At 38.1% G+C, this 17,260-nt stretch overlaps 3 protein-coding genes and 1 pseudogene across 8 annotated transcripts; all 4 read left to right on the top strand.

Annotated features, from left to right (window-relative positions):
- The first annotated feature begins 289 nt into the window (after positions 1-289).
- On the top strand, positions 290-1,432 carry LOC145231964 (mortality factor 4-like protein 1 pseudogene; annotated as a pseudogene).
- Positions 1,427-5,993, top strand: LOC145231966 (PEST proteolytic signal-containing nuclear protein-like). 5 transcript variants are annotated; one of them, XM_080096439.1, is made up of 5 exons: positions 1,427-1,493; positions 2,177-2,323; positions 3,080-3,160; positions 4,888-4,943; positions 5,727-5,993. In XM_080096439.1, exons 1-5 carry the CDS (start codon positions 1,476-1,478, stop codon positions 5,845-5,847), a joined length of 423 nt encoding a protein of 140 aa, XP_079952565.1. In that variant the 5' UTR covers positions 1,427-1,475; the 3' UTR covers positions 5,848-5,993. The 5 variants fall into 5 exon arrangements, with proteins under 5 accessions (XP_079952565.1, XP_079952564.1, XP_079952566.1 ...); XM_080096438.1 differs by having other exon boundaries at positions 1,437-1,493; positions 2,148-2,323; XM_080096440.1 differs by lacking the exons at positions 4,888-4,943; positions 5,727-5,993 and adding an exon at positions 3,624-3,877 and having other exon boundaries at positions 1,437-1,493; positions 2,148-2,323.
- Positions 5,903-9,755, top strand: LOC145231962 (exportin-5-like). Its single transcript, XM_080096433.1, has one exon. The coding sequence runs from the start codon at positions 5,903-5,905 to the stop codon at positions 9,422-9,424; it is 3,522 nt and encodes a 1,173-aa protein (XP_079952559.1). The 3' UTR covers positions 9,425-9,755.
- An 861-nt stretch (positions 9,756-10,616) lies between these two features.
- Positions 10,617-16,365, top strand: LOC145231963 (heterogeneous nuclear ribonucleoprotein R-like). 2 transcript variants are annotated; one of them, XM_080096435.1, is made up of 13 exons: positions 10,617-10,872; positions 10,938-11,047; positions 11,157-11,288; positions 11,578-11,691; positions 11,833-12,009; positions 12,152-12,287; positions 12,538-12,638; positions 12,704-12,808; positions 12,953-13,102; positions 13,347-13,468; positions 13,632-13,865; positions 14,478-14,629; positions 15,419-16,365. In XM_080096435.1, the coding sequence occupies exons 1-13, from the start codon at positions 10,725-10,727 to the stop codon at positions 15,442-15,444; spliced, it is 1,707 nt and encodes a 568-aa protein (XP_079952561.1). In that variant the 5' UTR covers positions 10,617-10,724; the 3' UTR covers positions 15,445-16,365. The 2 variants fall into 2 exon arrangements, with proteins under 2 accessions (XP_079952561.1, XP_079952560.1); XM_080096434.1 differs by lacking the exon at positions 15,419-16,365 and having other exon boundaries at positions 14,478-15,166.
- The last annotated feature ends 895 nt before the right edge of the window (positions 16,366-17,260 follow it).

Raw genomic sequence — 17,260 nt, 5'->3', positions numbered from 1 at the left:
AGTCAAAAATTTCCTGTGCTCTTTCAGTTTTACGACAATGAATAGCATGCTCGGCAAGATAGAAAACTAATACACCAGAGATTCAGACATACAGCTGCCCAGAACAATGGACAAGCTAAGAATGGTTTAAACTAAGATAGATAAATCGAGATTAATCACACACAAAAAACGAAAAGTCGAGAGAAGTCATTTTTTAGTGGTGAACTAATAAGCAAAAATAGCTAAGTCAGTCAATGAGGATTATTTGTAACAGCTGATCAATGTTTAATTTTTTAATTGATGTTTTTTTCACATTTTTTTCATTTTTATTTAGTGTAAAGTTTGCTTTCCAATTTAAATGAGTCCCAAGACAACTGACAAGTTACTGAAGTTTTCGGAAAATGAAAGAATTTTGTGTTACCAAGGTCCACTTATCTACGAAGCAAAATGCCTGAAAGCTGAAGTAAAAAGTGATGGAAAACCACATTACTTTGTGCACTACAATGGATGGAATAAACACTGGGATGAGTGGGTAACAGAATCACGGGTGCTGAAATACAATGATACAAATTTGACCAAGCAAAAAGAAACGCTAAAGCAGTTTTCAAAAGACAAGTCCAAAAAAAGTAAGGCCGTCAAAGCTGCCACAATCAAAACAGAAAAAGAATCTACTAGTTCAGAAAAGAGAAAGGCTCCTGTAGACGCACCTACAGTGACTCAAGTTCCAAGTTCTTCAAGTGAGCCGAAGCGAAAGCGCTCAAGGGCTAGTTCAGTGGAAGAACAACAAGATGCAAGTTGTAGACCACTGCAGGAATATCTCAAATTGCCTGATGAACTAAAACCTGTTTTGGTGGATGATTGGGATTTTGTGACACGACAAAAAATGCTTTTCCATTTGCCAGCAAAAATAACTGTTGATGCTATATTGCGCAAATATACAGAAGAAAAAAGCAAAATAAAACCTTCGGACAATGAGGAATTAAAAGAAATGGTCTCAGGCCTAAAGGAATATTTTAATGTAATGCTTGGCACTCAACTTCTGTACAAATTTGAACGACCACAATATGGTGACATTTTGGAAAAATATCCCCATCGGACAGTCAGCCAGTTATATGGAGCCCCTCATTTCATTCGTTTCTTTATTCGCATGCGAGCAGTATTAGGTGTTGAAACTGGTTTAAGTCCAAAAAGCCTAAAATGTTTGCTGCATTGGGTAAATGATGTACTTAGCTGTATGTGTACTCACTTGTCATCACTCTATGATGTCAATGAATATGAAACTGCACCAGCTGATTATCATAGAAAGGCTATTACATAACTTTGTTTCAAATATTTTTGTGTTCATACCTTCTATAAATCCACTACCTTCCACTATTCCTTTCAACATATAGTTTTTGTATATTTATTGACTTGTGCTTGAATTCCTATTAACAGATGTTCTACTATTTTGCAGCTTTTAATCTGTTTTGTATGTTTAAGCATCATGTCTGATTTGGATGATAAAAAATCTAAGGGTAAGTGCAGTGGAAGCAAGGGAGAGTATATAATTTATATATATACATCAGTTTGTCAATTTATAGATTCCTGTGCAAAATCCTGTATGTTTCTGCTAGCTGAAATAGTTATGTTACGAAATGCCAAAATAAATCTAGAAACCAACAATCCAGTCAAACATTTTGTTGTAATTATAGTATATATATATATAGTTCATGTCCAATATGATATAAAAGCTAACTGTGTAATGAATATCACAAGTTTGGAAAAGGTTAGCTACCATATAGAGTACAAATATTTTTACTATATAATATGTATATATATATATGCAAGCATTTCTATCCAACTGATTTTTAGCTGGAAATAACCTTTTCCAAACTTGTGACATATGTGATATGAACGGTGGAAATCGTTACAAGAATGGTGACAGAATAGAGAATGATACCCAGAATTAAATAACTGTATAATGAATAGATATTTATCATAAAAATTCTTTCACATTTTATGTACCAAAATTATTAATTTAGGCATAGTAAATGAGATTAAAAGTTTTTATTTACAAATAAATGCAAAAAAGTCATTTGTTGCTGGAAGATATTTAACACTTTATCGTGAATGTGATACCGCCTTGTTATGGAAAGTTGTATTTATGGTGGACAGTTGTTTTCCCATAGGCTCATCCCACTCTGTTTCATCTGTCAAGAGACCGAATGAATCCAACAGAGACGGACCACCGATCAAAAAGAAGATCAATCTATCTGCTGCTGCCAGATTCGGATTTAAGAAGCCACAAAAAAGTGCAGAACCTGCAAAGACAGCAGTTGTGCCTGTAACTCTTAAATTAGGAAAGGTAAAAGCTTAATTTGCTAGTTTATTATGCTCATCTTATGTTATATATGTGAGATGAATCCAAGATTGTCTGGAGTCCACACCAACTGTTTGCCATTAAAAAAAGATACTTGGTGGAATTTTTTTTTAAGCAGTCTTTGAATTGAATATGTACACAAACAACTGATAAATAAGTTTTGCAGCAGTTAGTAGAATATAGTTAACCTAGTAAAGATGATTGCCCACATAAGATCACCAGATCATTATGGACGTTTGAAGTAATTTGGACATCTCAGTTTAACACATTAGAGTGATTAGACATTGATTAGACATCTAATGATTAGACCAGTGGTTCCCAAACTTTATCTACTCGCGTACCATTTTTTGGTTCATGCAGCGTTCTCGTACCACCTACAATAATTGTTAGAATTTAATGAATAAAAATGTTACTAAACTTTACTAACTAACTTTACCTTAAAAACTTTAGTCTTTAGTAACCAAAGGCTCGTAAATATTAAACAAATATTTAGTACAATTTTTACCGCCCTAGCTACAGTGCTAGTGTCAACAAAACTAGTAGCTTATTACAAAAAATACCATAGTTTGGGAACCACTGGATTAGACATTACATAAAAAAAACTCCCAAATTTACAGAAAACAAGCATAACAACTTGTAAAAAAATATTTGATACCAGTAGTTTGTGTAGCTTATGTTTAAAATCTGTTAAAAATATTCAAAAAAAATTGGTAGCATAACGCTTGTATAAAATAATTACAGAAAGAAGAAAAGGAAGTCCAAAACACAAAACTGGTACCTAAATCGAAGAAAGCTGCTGCTGTATTCAATGAGGATTCTGATGTATGTATGATTCTGCAAGCTATTAGCAAAAAACTTGGGATGCACAACTTAAATGTGGTCACAGGCCTACATTTTTCAAAAATTCGTGTCATGAAAAACCAAGTTCAAGCAATTAATTGCATTGTATAAGAAACTTGTTTTGCACATCCTTTATCCTGGAACTAACTTCCGTTTAATTCAGATATTGTTCTTATCAACTAATCAAATCATCTGAAAAGGAATATAGCACCCTAAATAAGAAACAAATAGCATGCTTTACTGTTTTGTCCAAATTTTGTTCTTTACATTCCTCGCAAAAAAGAAAAGACTAAGAAAATGCATCTGTATATGTTGTGCATCCCTGTATTAACATTAGTTTGTATAACCTACCCAACCTAATACCAAGCAAAAAGATAAATGTCTAGCTTTATGGTATTTGGGATTAATTTTCTGTGAAACTGCAGAAATGCACCATTTATTACAGACACCATATTTAACACAACAATGTCTAACGAAACAAGCAAAGAAATTGAGGACATTTTCGATAATCCTGACGATGATGAAATATGTAATGCCTGGCTTGTAGAAGAACAAGCAAATGTTTCAGATAAAAGCAGCAAACCAACTAGCTTTGCTGGTGCTTTTGGTTTTCTTGGAAATGACTCCGAGCAAAATCAAGAAGCTGTAAAACCAACCACAAGCGGCCAGGCTTCTGTTTTGGGCAGTGGCAATGCTATAGTGGTCAACCCTTGCCAAAGAGGAAACCCTATACTGGAACTCATTAGGGGTGTTCCGTGGAAATTTGCTGACTCTGCAACTTCTTTGTCTGTAGACTATATCTTAGGACAGACTACATGTTGCTTATTTCTGAGTTTACGTTACCATGCACTTAAACCAGACTACATCTACGACAGACTCAAAGGGCTGCGGCAGGGTGGTGGCTTTTCTTTGCGAATTTTGCTCTGCCTTGTTGATGTTAAAGACTCTTCAAGAGCTGTTCGAGAGTTGGCAAAGGCATGTTTGATATCCAATGTTACCCTTCTGCTGGCTTTTAGCAACGATGAGGCTGCCACCTACCTTGAAACATTCAAAGCTTATGAGAAAAAACCTGCTGACTCAATTAAAACAAGACAAGCTGTTCAGCACAGTGAGCGTGCTGTTGAGGTATTGGCATCGGTGCGAACTGTTAACTCCACAGATGCCAACACTTTGTTAAACAGTTTTGGATCTGTTGCTGGTTTGGCTGATGCAACTGAAGAACAGCTTGGTTTATGTCCCGGAATAGGAGGTGTGAAGGCGAGGGCTCTCCAAAGACTTTTTGACCAGCCCTTTTTGAAAAGTAGCAAACAATCATAGTTTATTTTACAAAAAGATGTTTTGTGTATGTTTTTCTGGTTTTGATTCACATGTCCCATTTTTTTGGATCAAGGAAATGCCATGTGTATGTTTTTTTTAATTTAACAGTTGTAAACTAATTACTGGCAAAGTACAATTGACTTTTCTGATGCTTGAAACAAAGCAAAGGCATTTTTGCTTTCTTTTGTGCTCAACTGTGTTGTATTATACATATGTGTTTGTTGCCAATTGCCATACACATTTTGTTAAATAATATTTGTTTTTTCAAACAATGTGATAGGTTATGTGACCTAAATTCTATCTTGTGTTGCAGGACTAATTTTACATTTAGGCCAAGTAATATTTGTTAAGTCTAGAAATGGTGTTTGATTCTGTTTTGGTCTCTTCTGTAGAGTGAACCAGAGGAGATGCCAGCTGAAGCTCGCATGCGAATGAAAAACGTTGGAAGGTGAGACGAACGGCATGACATTGATAAGTTGTTTAAAAAGTTTTTAACTATACCAAGACATTAATGTCTAAATTAGCATTAACACATAATTTATCGTAACTACTATTGAAGTTGTGGTTTGTATTCAACTCCTGTTCAATTTACTAGTTTTGCTTAAAAAATTTAAGAATGTAATGTTAGTATTAGTTAGTACATACATACATATATGTATTGGCTCTTGCCTAGCAAATTCAAATGGTAGTGGTAAGTACACAAACTGCACATATATATTGTTTAACTTGATAAATCTTAGCTCATAAAAACGTTTTTTTAACACCACATGCAGACTTGAAAAGTAGTTTGTTCAATAAAACTGCACAAGAGCTTGTTTAAATGAAACACATTTTTGCGCTTGCCTTAAATTCTATTTACCACATAGAAACTCTTTTGCAATTTTGTTTTAAATGAGACAATATTGTTTTTTGACTGTCACATATTCACAACATTTACCCTCTAATACAGGGGTTCTTAACCAGGGGTGCGAGAACTGTTCCTAGGGGGTGCGGGGGTGCTGAATCATTAAGGTTGGTTAGGTCTATTCTATTTAAGCAATTACAGAAGGGGGAGCGGAAATTGGTTTGTGCTTTGAAAGGGGGTGCGAAAATTGGTTGGTGATTTGAAAGGGGTGCAGCAAGGAAAAAAGGTTAAGAACCACTGCTCTAATAGCATGTTGTCTGTCAGTAATTAGGGATATATGTATAGGTCCAAAACTAACTCACTTTTGATTTTTTTTCTGTTATCCAGAAATACACCAACCTCTGCTGGACCAAACTCATTTAACAAGGGCAAGCTTGGATTTTGCGACACACAGAAGTTGTGGGAATTGAAACAAAAAGAACATCTTCAAGAAGTGGTCAAGAAGTGACCTTCACCACCGGCTCTTCCAAACACCCTATTTTTTTATACAAACTTCTTATAAAATGCAGCAGGGCGACTTAGACAAACTAATATTTGCCTTAGAGACTGTATTGAGTCCTGGCGTTGACCATAATAAACGAACTGCCGCCATTACTCTTTGCGAAACATACAAGAACCACGAGCAATGTGCACAAATCGGTTTCACCCTTGCAGAACCATTGAACACAAATGCATCCGTGCGCTATTTCGGCTGGCAACTCATCAAGCACGTTGTACGTTTAAAATGGACGGAAAAATCTAAAGAGGACAAGGTGCAGATCCAAAAGCAACTGCTGGCCGCCGTACACTCCTGCCCCGAAACAGAACCTGTATACATTAAATCTGTAATATCCGGTGTTTTAACGGAACTGGTTAAGCACGTATGGCCGCAACAATGGCCCACCATGTTGGATGACGTGTTCAATCTTTGCGAGAACCACAAGTCCTCCACCGTAGAAATCGTGCTTATGATGCTTTTAAGCCTCGCCGAAGATGTGGTGCTGTACCAAAACATAACCTCAAAACCGCGCGCCCGTGACCTGCGCCAAGCTTTCACCGTAGCAACCGAACGCATTTTTGAGTTTTTCAATGGTGTCATAAGCTACCGTTTATCTTCTTTAGCGACACCAAACGGTCAAAAGCACCTTATCGCAACCGCACTGAGAGCCTTGGGAGTGTATGTGGAATGGGTGAACCTGGACTTTATTTTTACTGATAAGCCTTCAAGTCCGCTTCCTGTAATTTTCAGATTGCTTGATCCCAGCTTGGGTGTGCATTTAGAATCAATTGAATGCCTACTGGCCATTGCAAATCGCAAAGGATCCACAATTGAGCGACAAGCAATTCTCAAACTTGCTGACAAATGCTTTGTTGAGCAGTACGTTTCTGCGATTAAAATATCTTCGAGCGAGGAATCATTTGATGAAACTTTCAGTTTTCTAAAATCTGCCGGAAAACTCATGGGCGCTCTTGCTGGTCAAATCATTGCCGTGTTTCCCGAACAGAAAGAATCCAAAACGGAGTTTGTCAACACACTGAACGAGTACAAGCCTTTTCTCGATGTAATTTACCACTTGGCGAACCATGAAAGTCGGATGGTAGCTCATCCGTGTGTGACGTCATGGGTAAGCTTACTACGTCATCAGGAGTTGCGTAAAGATCCAACTCTTCTTTCGCTCGTACCACACCTCCTTAACCTTGTAACGCTTCATCTCTGCAAAGATTATTCTCAACAGAACCAGTTTACTTGTGTTGAAGAGCTGGACTTTAGCGACGATGAAGAGCTGCTGCGTTTTATGAAATCATTTCGCAGCAGCTGTATCCAGTTGCTTCGCTATTCTACAATCGCTTTGCCTCTGGATGTTGCTGATGCATGTTTTGCAACTGTGTATGAAAACCTAGAAAATGTGTCCCCTACGGATGCGAAGCTTCTTTTGAAATTCGAAGGTCTGCACACCTATTTGGAAACCGTTACCAGCTGTGTGGTAAGCGCCGCTGAAGATTGGAATAGCAAACACAGGTTGCCTATAGCAAAGGCCGAAGAACTAATGTTTTTATTCACAACAAAAAAGATTGGCGATCCTGAAGTTCAAGCAATATTTTTTAACTGTGCTTATTCGTTGTGTAAACTAGTAGCCCTAGCTTCAAACCCAAGACAGCACTTTAAGTTGCTACTAGACAGGGCTTTTGAAACTTTAGATGCAACTGCTGGGCAGTACACAATATCAGCAGTTAGTTCTTTGCGAAGACAAATCGCTGTTGTGCTAATAAGAATCTCGAAATATTATCCAAACATTTGCTTGCCACTGATGGAGCACCTTACATCGATGATCATGCAGCGGCTCCACAAAAACCATAGTCAGTTTTCTCCTCACGAAAAGGTGTCTATGTTCGAGTCGTTAATCTTAATCAGCAACGAATTGAAAAACTTTGTACAGCAGACCACTTTGATAAAAAATATCATGGCAACGACGGAAAATTTTTCTCAGTCACCTGAATTTCGTTCCGTCTTGCAGAGTCCTGTCGATTTCGCTAAAGCTATTGGGTTTATGGAGCCATCCGCAAACGAAGCCTGCACCAGAATGCGTACTGATATTTATTACTACATAACATTGACTTCTGCAGTCCTTTGTCGAACCCAAGTACCTGAAGATGAGAAGGCTAGAATATCAGGCGGTTTTTACGTGAATGGAAATTTGGTTCATCCATGCACCGAGCACGTCGGATTGGCAGTAGAACTGATTTTTATCCTTGCTCGGTATTTTTCTTCAATGTGGACAAGTGCTGTTAAGAGTGCGGTGCACCCTGGCAATGTACAAGCCCTTGCAATGAGGGAAAGCGAGAAACGTACGCTGATGTGCGTTAACGTTGATCAGCAACCTTCAAGTCGGTCGGAGTATGCGGAAAGGAGCGCCTCGAAAAAGCACTGGGAGACTCTTCAAACTTTTCTTCATTGCAACATAGACAACTGTTACAATTCTCTGGGTTTAGCGAGCAAGGTTTTTGCCAGTGTGTTTTACTTTCAACCGGTTGTGTATCAAATAGCTGTGGAACCGCTGGTTCAAAACGTTGCCACTTTACCAATGCCCCAGCTTCGGGGAATGTTGCGTCAGTTCTTTGCTGAGTTTTTGAAAAACTGCCCTGTTGAACGCACGGAAGAAGTCGCGTGCCCAATTCTTAGTGGATATTGTGAAATCGTAATGGAAAGATTGCGACCACGATGGGAGGCGTACGGCGTGCGTGAAGCTGAACGCATACGTGGTGCAATCAACGGTGGCTCGCAGGAGTTTGGGAGTGATGAAAAGCCAGAAGAAGAGATATTGGAAGAGCAGATTTTGCGAAATATGACAAGAGAGCATCTCGACTTGTTGGTAACAATTTGTGTCAACAAAAATCCGCCTAGCAAGAAAACGGAAGATATGAGCGACCCTGATCAAGTTCGCTGTCTTGGAATGGCGCAATCAACGCAGTTAACTGATACGGGAGTCGCACTTGCAAACACCGGGGCCTGTGAAGATATTTTAACCCACGCGCTGGTTGCAATGTCTTGGCATGATACTACGTCTTGTCACAAGTCGGTTTCAATTCTTTGGCCTTTACTGAAGTTACTCATGCGGGACAAGCCGAGTATCTTTACCGACGACGTCACATACTTTGTGTTTGAATCGATCCTGCGTGGGCTTAACCGCCATGGTCAGTTTGATGGATGCCAAACACAACTCACTTCGCTGGCATTACTGATTATTCAGGGGCTCCCAGGACGCATTAACGTTTTTCTCGGGATTTTAAACTCCGCTTTACCGCAGATGGAATCCCAGATCTCTGACTTTTTGGAGACCTTTCATCAACGAAACGATAAACAGAAAAAGATAACGTTTAAAAAGTTAGTGGGTGGTATCATTGAACAGCATGTTGGGCAGCAGTTTAAAGAAGAACCCAAAATGGACGTATTTGCTCCGTTCTTTGCGCGCTCTTCTAAAAGAGCAACTAAGAATTCTGTGGACGAGAATATTGATGGTCTTGCACAATTATTCAAACCACAATAACTAAAGTAACACTTATGTACATTAGAACTGGAGTTCCCACCATAGCATTTGTTCATTTATTTAATTTGAGGCAAAGTTCGCTATAAAAAAACTCATTGTACAAGTCTTAAAATTGTAACTGTTTTTTGCTTTTACTCATTATGCCTAGGCCTACATGCAATGGTAACCATAGAACGTGTCACAACTAAAAAAAACTAAAAACTTTTTCCGACTTCCCACCCATTATTTATTTGCTGCTTTTCGTGTCGATCCTTTCAGTGCCTGTGGAAAATTCAGTTGTACTGCCAGTGCTGTGACGCATAATACAATTTTGATTGGTTTCGTGGTTTAACGATGGGCGTTTTTTAGATTTTTATGTGTTGTACAGTAGTGGAGGGATAGTATTACACCACAGTGGAACAATTTGCACAGTAGAAAATCCTGATGGCGCCACCTAACAGAAATATGTTAAAGTTTGTAAGTTTAATCTCCAGACACAACTTGTTGAGAGCTAAACATTAATATCTTATAAACAAAAATATATAGCATATTTTTAAGTTGACCTAATAACTGGCACAATCCCTACACACAAGATACAATCATAGATGTCTATGATTTTTTTACATTTTTATTCTTGCCACAGAAAGCAAATTGTAACAATAGGAAAAAAAATTTTGGTAGAATTATCATAAACTTATTATTATAGAATTTTTGTGTGCAAAACTTTTGCAGTAACACACCGGAAAAAAAGAAGTACCGGTATTGGCAGTGGGAGAAACGCACAACGGCTTATTATTTTGAGCATTTTTAAATGAAATTTTAAAACTTTAAACTGAGTAAAAAATACAATTGAACAATTTGTTATGATTACCTTTGGCGAGGGAAAAACTAGTAAAAAATTGTCGTAATTTTTATGTTGACCGATTTATGCCCCTGCTTTCAGCCTGGTGTACCACCGCGTGGGAAAAGCGGGGCGAGCGCCGAGCACGCGGTTCGTCACACATGAGTGATTCTCACATGTCTAGCCGTTTGGCATTGAAAAAGCCGGCTTCCTTTCGTTTTTGGAAATATGCATAGAATTGAGGTTCGATTTTGAAAAGTATTGTATCTAACAACAAGTTATTGGGTTTTGCATTGTATTTAAAGTATAAAATGATGTGTTAAGCGTATATTACTTTTCAAATCGTTTGTTTTAAAAATTAAAATTCTTTTTTTAATGTCTTTCATAACGTTCGTTTAAAAGACCAAGGTCTTCTAAATTCAAAAATTGATCAAATTCCTTCAATTTTATTGTTTGGCGCCTGCTCAATTGTGAAAGAAAATGTCTGAAGAAATAATTCCACAAGCAGAAGTAAAAATTGAACCAGCGTTCGGAGAACCTACTGAACATTCTGAAGATTATGCAAAATTGTTAGAAGCTGGTTTATCTGTTGAAGTGGCTAATGCATTGGACAATGTTTTCAAAGAAGGTATAATTATGTTGCAACTAAACATATTAGGTCTATGCTAAAGCTAAACCGTATGTTTTTTACAGAGTCTGTCCAATTTTGTGATCTTGACCAGCGAGCTTTGGATGCTCTCAAGGAATTAGATGAAGAGGGTGCCCTTGCAGTTTTAAAGCAGTTTAATGATTCCAATTTACAGGTAAATATGTTTCAAAAAATTTATTTTATGATTAAAAAGCACTCAAATCATTGAATGCTCGCGAATTCTTGTTTATTTTACATGTAAAAACTCGACTTTTCTATTGTAGCATGTTCAAAACAAATCTGCATTCCTATGTGGTGTTATGAAAATCCACCGTCAGCGAATCAAGGCTGAAAGAGAAGGCCAACTTAATGGCAACAATGTTGGAAAAACTGGGCCCAATGAAGAGAAAATCAAGGTAAGCAAAAATCCGACTTCTGTTTATTTGCAAATTTTTGCCAAATGAAAATTGTGTGCCCAGATTGGTCATGTGATTTTGCATACCTTATCTATGAACAAAGGGTTTTGCAACAATGTTGATTTTACCAATAACATTAGATGTTAATTTTTTTGTTTAAATTAATGTAATCCTCTGTGGTCTATCACATACCATGTTTTTAACAATTAAAAATTAATAATCAAACCATCCACAAGAAACTCAAATATGGTATTCAAGATTTTAGTGATTAACTTTTGTAATTTGGCAGGAATTATTGGACCGAACAGATTACACACTTGATGTTACAACTGGTCAACGTCGCTATGGTGGTCCACCTCCAAAAGATGTGTATGATGGACCAGAGCCTGGTGCTGGTTGCCAGGTAACTAGTGTTTAGTGACAAATTCAATTGTATTATTGTGGATTATAAGCAACAATGGTAGTTCAAGATACACATGTTCATTACAAGCAGCACTAATCAACTGAAAAGGTGTAAACAGTGGTTTCCGTGCTTGTCATTTAGGTTTTTGTTGGTCGTATTCCCCGCACTGTGTTTGAAGATGAGGTTGTGCCTCTTCTTGAGCAAGCCGGTACACTATGGGATTTCCGCTTGATGATGGACCCCCTCACTGGTCAAAATCGAGGATATGGTTTTGCCACATACACAACCAAAGAAGCTGCTCGGGAGTGTGTTGAACAGGTTAATTTTCTTGAATTTACACTTTTACTCATATTTTACATTTGTCATATTTTGCTTATGTTAATACATGTAAAATTGTTCTGTTAAATGAAATAAATTGTAAAACACTGTGTGAAATAGCTTGTTTTAAACTTTTCTCCAGCTTGACAACTACGAAATAGCTCCGAAAAAGCACCTTGGAGTTTGTGTTTCTCAATCCAATGTCCGCCTGTTCGTTGGTTCCATTCCAAAAACCAAAACGAAAGCGGAAATAATGGAAGAATTTAGCTCACTGACTCGTAAGTTATCCCAGAAATAAAAAAGTGCTCATTTTCAAAAATCCTGATTTCAGACAGTGAGTGCTGTCAGGTTGTGATATCTAATCATGCTGGCTCTGCCTAATTCTGTCTGTTTTTGTCCCAAATTAGTGTACCACTCTTTGCATTTCTAGGATTTCTTATCATGTTGACTAAGTACAATTAGTCCAGAAAACACAATTGCCAATTGTGTTGAAAGTTTGCCTTCAATGTAATTGTGTGTTTTTTACAGAGGGACTCAAAGATGTCATCCTATACCTCCAAACAGAAGACAAGAATAAAAACAGAGGCTTTTGTTTTCTGGAATATGTCGATCACAAATCAGCTTCACAGGTAGTAATAAACCTACTAACATTTACTTGCAATGAACACATTTTATATGTATATGCTACATGCAGGCACGACGACGATTAAGTTCGAACAAGTTAAAAGCCTTTAACAACACAATTTCAGTGGATTGGGCAGATCCAATTGAAGAGCCTTCTGATGAGATTATGGCAAAAGTAAGTTATTTTAACATATTTTTTCTGGAAAGTGTTTTTGTCAGCATTGCAGCCAAAACGATGACAAATGCAACAATCAATTGCCAAAAACTAACGTTTTGTGTTGTTCTGTTAATGTAACTTTATCATGTTTTGTACTTTTAGGTAAAAGTTCTGTACGTAAAAAATCTGTCAATGAAAGCCAGTGAAGAAATTGTAATGCAAACATTCAGTGCCTATGGAGAAGTAGAGCGAGTTAAGAAGATTAAAGATTATGCATTTGTTCATTTTAAAGAGCGAGATAATGCTCTTAAGGTAACTTTTGGTGTAGAAATAGAATTTGCATGGTTTTTATCATTTGCATTCATTACTTTACACGTACAATTATTTTTTTTATATTTTTAACCAGATATTTTCCCAAAAAGTTTAACTGCCATTGAAAAAAACAAACAAAAGATTTGCTTGTAAAATGTATATAGATATATAGTTCAGTTACACCTTTTTTCTTTGAATATGTAAATGATTGTCTTAAATAACTTGTCAATTTACTTGTGTTTAGGCATTAGAAGAGTTGCACGGCCTAAACTTGGAAGGAGAACCAATTGAAATTAGCCTTGCAAAACCTGTCGATAAGAAGAAAAAGGAAAGACAGCTTGAGAGAAAAATGATGAACAACAGCTAGTAAGTACAAAAACAAAGTACCTATGCTTGAGAATTATCAGTTATAAGAGAATACACTCACTTAACAAAACCAAAAAGCAATTATGAAAAAACTAAAATTTCAAACTTTTGTTGCAACATTTACTTCCTAAAACAATCTTTCTCTCCCTTCTGTTTTAATTAGCATGGGTATGGGAGGCCCATTTAGTGGCCCCCGGGGTGGACAACGCAACCGAGGGGGTCGTGGTGGAGGCATGGGTTACGGAGGCCACATGCCCATGATGGGTGGTTATGGTGGATACGGGGATGACTACTTCACCGGAGACTACATGGGATATGGATTCGGAGGATATGATGACCCCTTTTTCGGTATGCCAATGCAAAGAGGTGGATTCCGAAATCAAAGAGGACCCAGAGGGTAAGAGTTCAGAATAATTTTTGCCAACCTTTTTGCAATTGTTGTAACTTGTGATTTTCACCAATGAAAAGATTGCCTTTAAATCTGGGGGTCTCCATACCAGGGAGCCAATGAGGGCAAAACTTTTGCCATGTTTCTATAGTCATCTTTCAATGAACTATACATAGGTGTCCATACACCCTAATAAATTACTTAAGGGAGCAATGTTACCAAAGGGTTGAGAACCACTGTTTGAAATGATAAGAGCAGCAAATTGCCATTTTTGGGGTTTATATAATAACTTCATAGTTATCAAAACATGCTGGGTATTTAGCATAAGCATGTAGTGCCCAGTCAAGTAGTAAAGTGCAGTAAACCTTGGTTTAACGGAGTTCTGTTAATCTGGGCCTTTCTGCAATTCGGACAAAACATGACAAATAATATGTAATATGGTAAAGCTTAACTAACTAACATTGGCTAATCCAGATCTTCGACCAATCCGGGCAATTTTTTGGGTCCAAACGGGTCTGGGTTGACCGAAGTTTACTGTATTTTCCTACCAAAAAACTTGGTTTGCTTGCCAAAGCTCAGTGTTACTGGAAGTTATTGTTTAAAGCAGCCCTAATATTGCAGAATGTACGGAGGTGGAAATGGAGGCGGTTATGGCCGTGGGCGTGGCGGGGGCGGTAACTTCAACCGAGGAAAACCGCGCGGCGGCCGTGGTGGCCCAGGAGGCCCCGGAAACATGATGAGTGCCCGTGGCCGACAGAACATCCAAGGCAAACGTAAGGCCAACACAGCGCCAAGCACTAGCCATAGCGCAAAGGCCCCAAAAACTGGTCAAACCTCTGCGTGGGGCAACGAGCCAATAGCTCAACAACCACTGCCTGATACCAGCGGTGACCAGTGGTTTCAAGACAGTATTGACACCGAATGGTAGCTTAGAGCTTACGCTGCCTTTTTTATTTACAAACAAACGTTTTATGTTTTGGTATGAAGCTCGTACTTTCTCTGTAAAGTATCGACAGTATCACTGCAACAATTTCTGCACAAAAGCAAGGTTTTTAAACCGTAAATTGCTTACTTTATTTTCCAAACAACTCTCTGCCATTAAAAATGACAAAATTTTGGTCTGAGAGAGTCTGTTGTCAAATTCTCCAAATTGTAAGTTTGTTTTGTCTTAAAAATGCTCAAAATTGCTCTGTGCTGTTTTCGAAAATTTTGGTACCTCGGTTTTGTGTTGCAAAGCAAATTGCAGAAACTACAGTGGAAAAACTGTCGATAACATCTGGCTGGCGAAAATACAAATTTACACTTTTTTACCAACTTGATTCGTTTCGAGATCCGGTGCCTTCACCTAATTGGATTATTTGAAATTCAACTTCCAATCTGATTGGTTGCTGCGAAATTGAAGCGGGCCCGGCCGCAACTACTACAAAATTCTGGTAAACTCAAACCAAATTGGCAACAACCTCGGTAAAGGTTACTAGTAAAATCAAATAAATCCTATGTAACGTTTTTAAGGTAGGGTATTGTTTTTATGTTATTCTAACGATTGATTTCACTTTTTGCAGAGGAGTACGTCATGGTGCTGTCTTAAGCCCCCATTCCAAGTACACGGCGTTCATTTTTTGGGGGCCCACTTCGCACAGAATGAAGCAAGAACACTGCCACTTAACGTACACCACTTTTGATACACCCCACCGCACACAAAAACAGCAGAAATCGTACTAACATACATGCATGTTAGTCTTTGCTGTTTACCATCTTATGTGTATCAATTACTTTTCGTTTCAAGCCTGCTGCAAGCAATTGTTCCCGTGTCTTGTAATGTTCCAATATCGTGTGTTCGTTGTTTTACCGCATCTCAGCCCCATAGCGATCCGTTTTATCGCCTTGCTGCTCTAACAAGACACCCAATCGTGTACAAGCAGCACAAAAGCAGTCGCGTTGATTTACCTACGAGCACCGGTTTTTCAGCCTGATCAGCTCCGGTGCTGTTTTCAACCAATGAAGTTTGTTTTATGTGTCCATTTTTTTCCGCCGTCTCCCAAGTCGGAATCTGTTGTGTCGTACAACATCCAAGCCTGTTATTTTTTTCATTTTCAACTGTGAACTGCACTCCCACCCACCAGCGCAACGTCATTTTGACGTCACAAACCGCGGATCACCCAGACTTGCGTTTTTACTTTAATGGAATGAAAGCAAAGACATGAATTTTTGAGGCCGTTGTTGTTTGGAGACTTTAGCAAAAAACTTTGCTATCCGTTTGGCTCTATCGCTTCGTTTGTCGTGTGTTTTCTGTTTGTTCATTTATTCTAGACCCCTGAAACGCGGCTTCCCATTTTAACAGCAGTCGCGTCTGTACACATATGGCGCATGCCTGCAGTTTGGCGTCTTGACTGCTGCCTGAATTTTGATTTGAAAACCTCCTACCCAACCCTTGGCCCACATAAAGTCACGGCGGTATTGTGGTGTGCCACCATCCGCATTGAATAAAAGTTCACATTATGTGAAAAAAGACTGCAGCATATTTCAGAAGGAAGTCGGTCAAGTGTCTGTTCAAGACCAAAATGATTGATGCTGCATGCTTGCTAGGAACAGCTCCAGTACAAACATAGTGATCAAAGAACAGTAAGGTTCTTTGTTGCTAATTTATTGATGGTGTACAGCAAGGGAAAGTTATGCTTGATGAAACGTAACCAGCTCACGAAAGTAGCGCTAAATAGATCTCCGAGAACCGTTGCAACTTCAAAAAGTCAGCATTGAAAGCAGTTTTGTGGAATAGGAAAGTTCAGCCTTAATTATAAATCGGCTGTCTGGTAACGCAGAGGCGTATTTGCTATTTGGCTTCCAAAAAACAATGAGCTATACACTTGCTAGCAATACTTGCGTAGGCGGTGTAACCATTCAACCCGGCCGGAAATTGTGCTTGAAGCAAAATGAAGGCTGCTGGCTTTTACAAGAGAAAAGAAACGGTCAAGTTCGAAACAAAGTCGCAGAACTGAGTGTTTAAAGCAATCACAATACATATTTTGAATTACTGAAGTCAAATATGTACAGGTAACATTGTTTTTTTATTTACAACAGCAACAAAGGCCTTAAAATTCAATACCTGTACGGTGTTGTGAGGTTAGACACAACAAAAGGTTTTGTTCATTGGCAAGGACAGTCGTAAGGAAATGAGTTCAGAATCGGATTGCTCATTTTTTGAGAAATGTACCGGAACTTTTCATTTAATTGAACGTTTGAAGCCATCGGCCAATTGTGATGTGCATGTTATTTGTTTTAGGCTCAACAAATCACTTTTAGATTAAGGTGGTTTAAATCTACATCACATATGTTTCATTGGTTGTTTACTTTTATGACTCGCCAGACTTACTGTATTGTCTCGAAGAACTTTGTAGTAAAACTGC

This window comes from Phallusia mammillata, chromosome 6, assembly GCF_965637545.1.
Source record: "Phallusia mammillata chromosome 6, kaPhaMamm4.hap1.1, whole genome shotgun sequence".
Classification (NCBI taxonomy): Eukaryota; Metazoa; Chordata; class Ascidiacea; order Phlebobranchia; family Ascidiidae; genus Phallusia; species Phallusia mammillata.
Note: the sequence above shows the minus strand (reverse complement) of the source record. Positions and strands in the feature narration are given on the sequence as shown.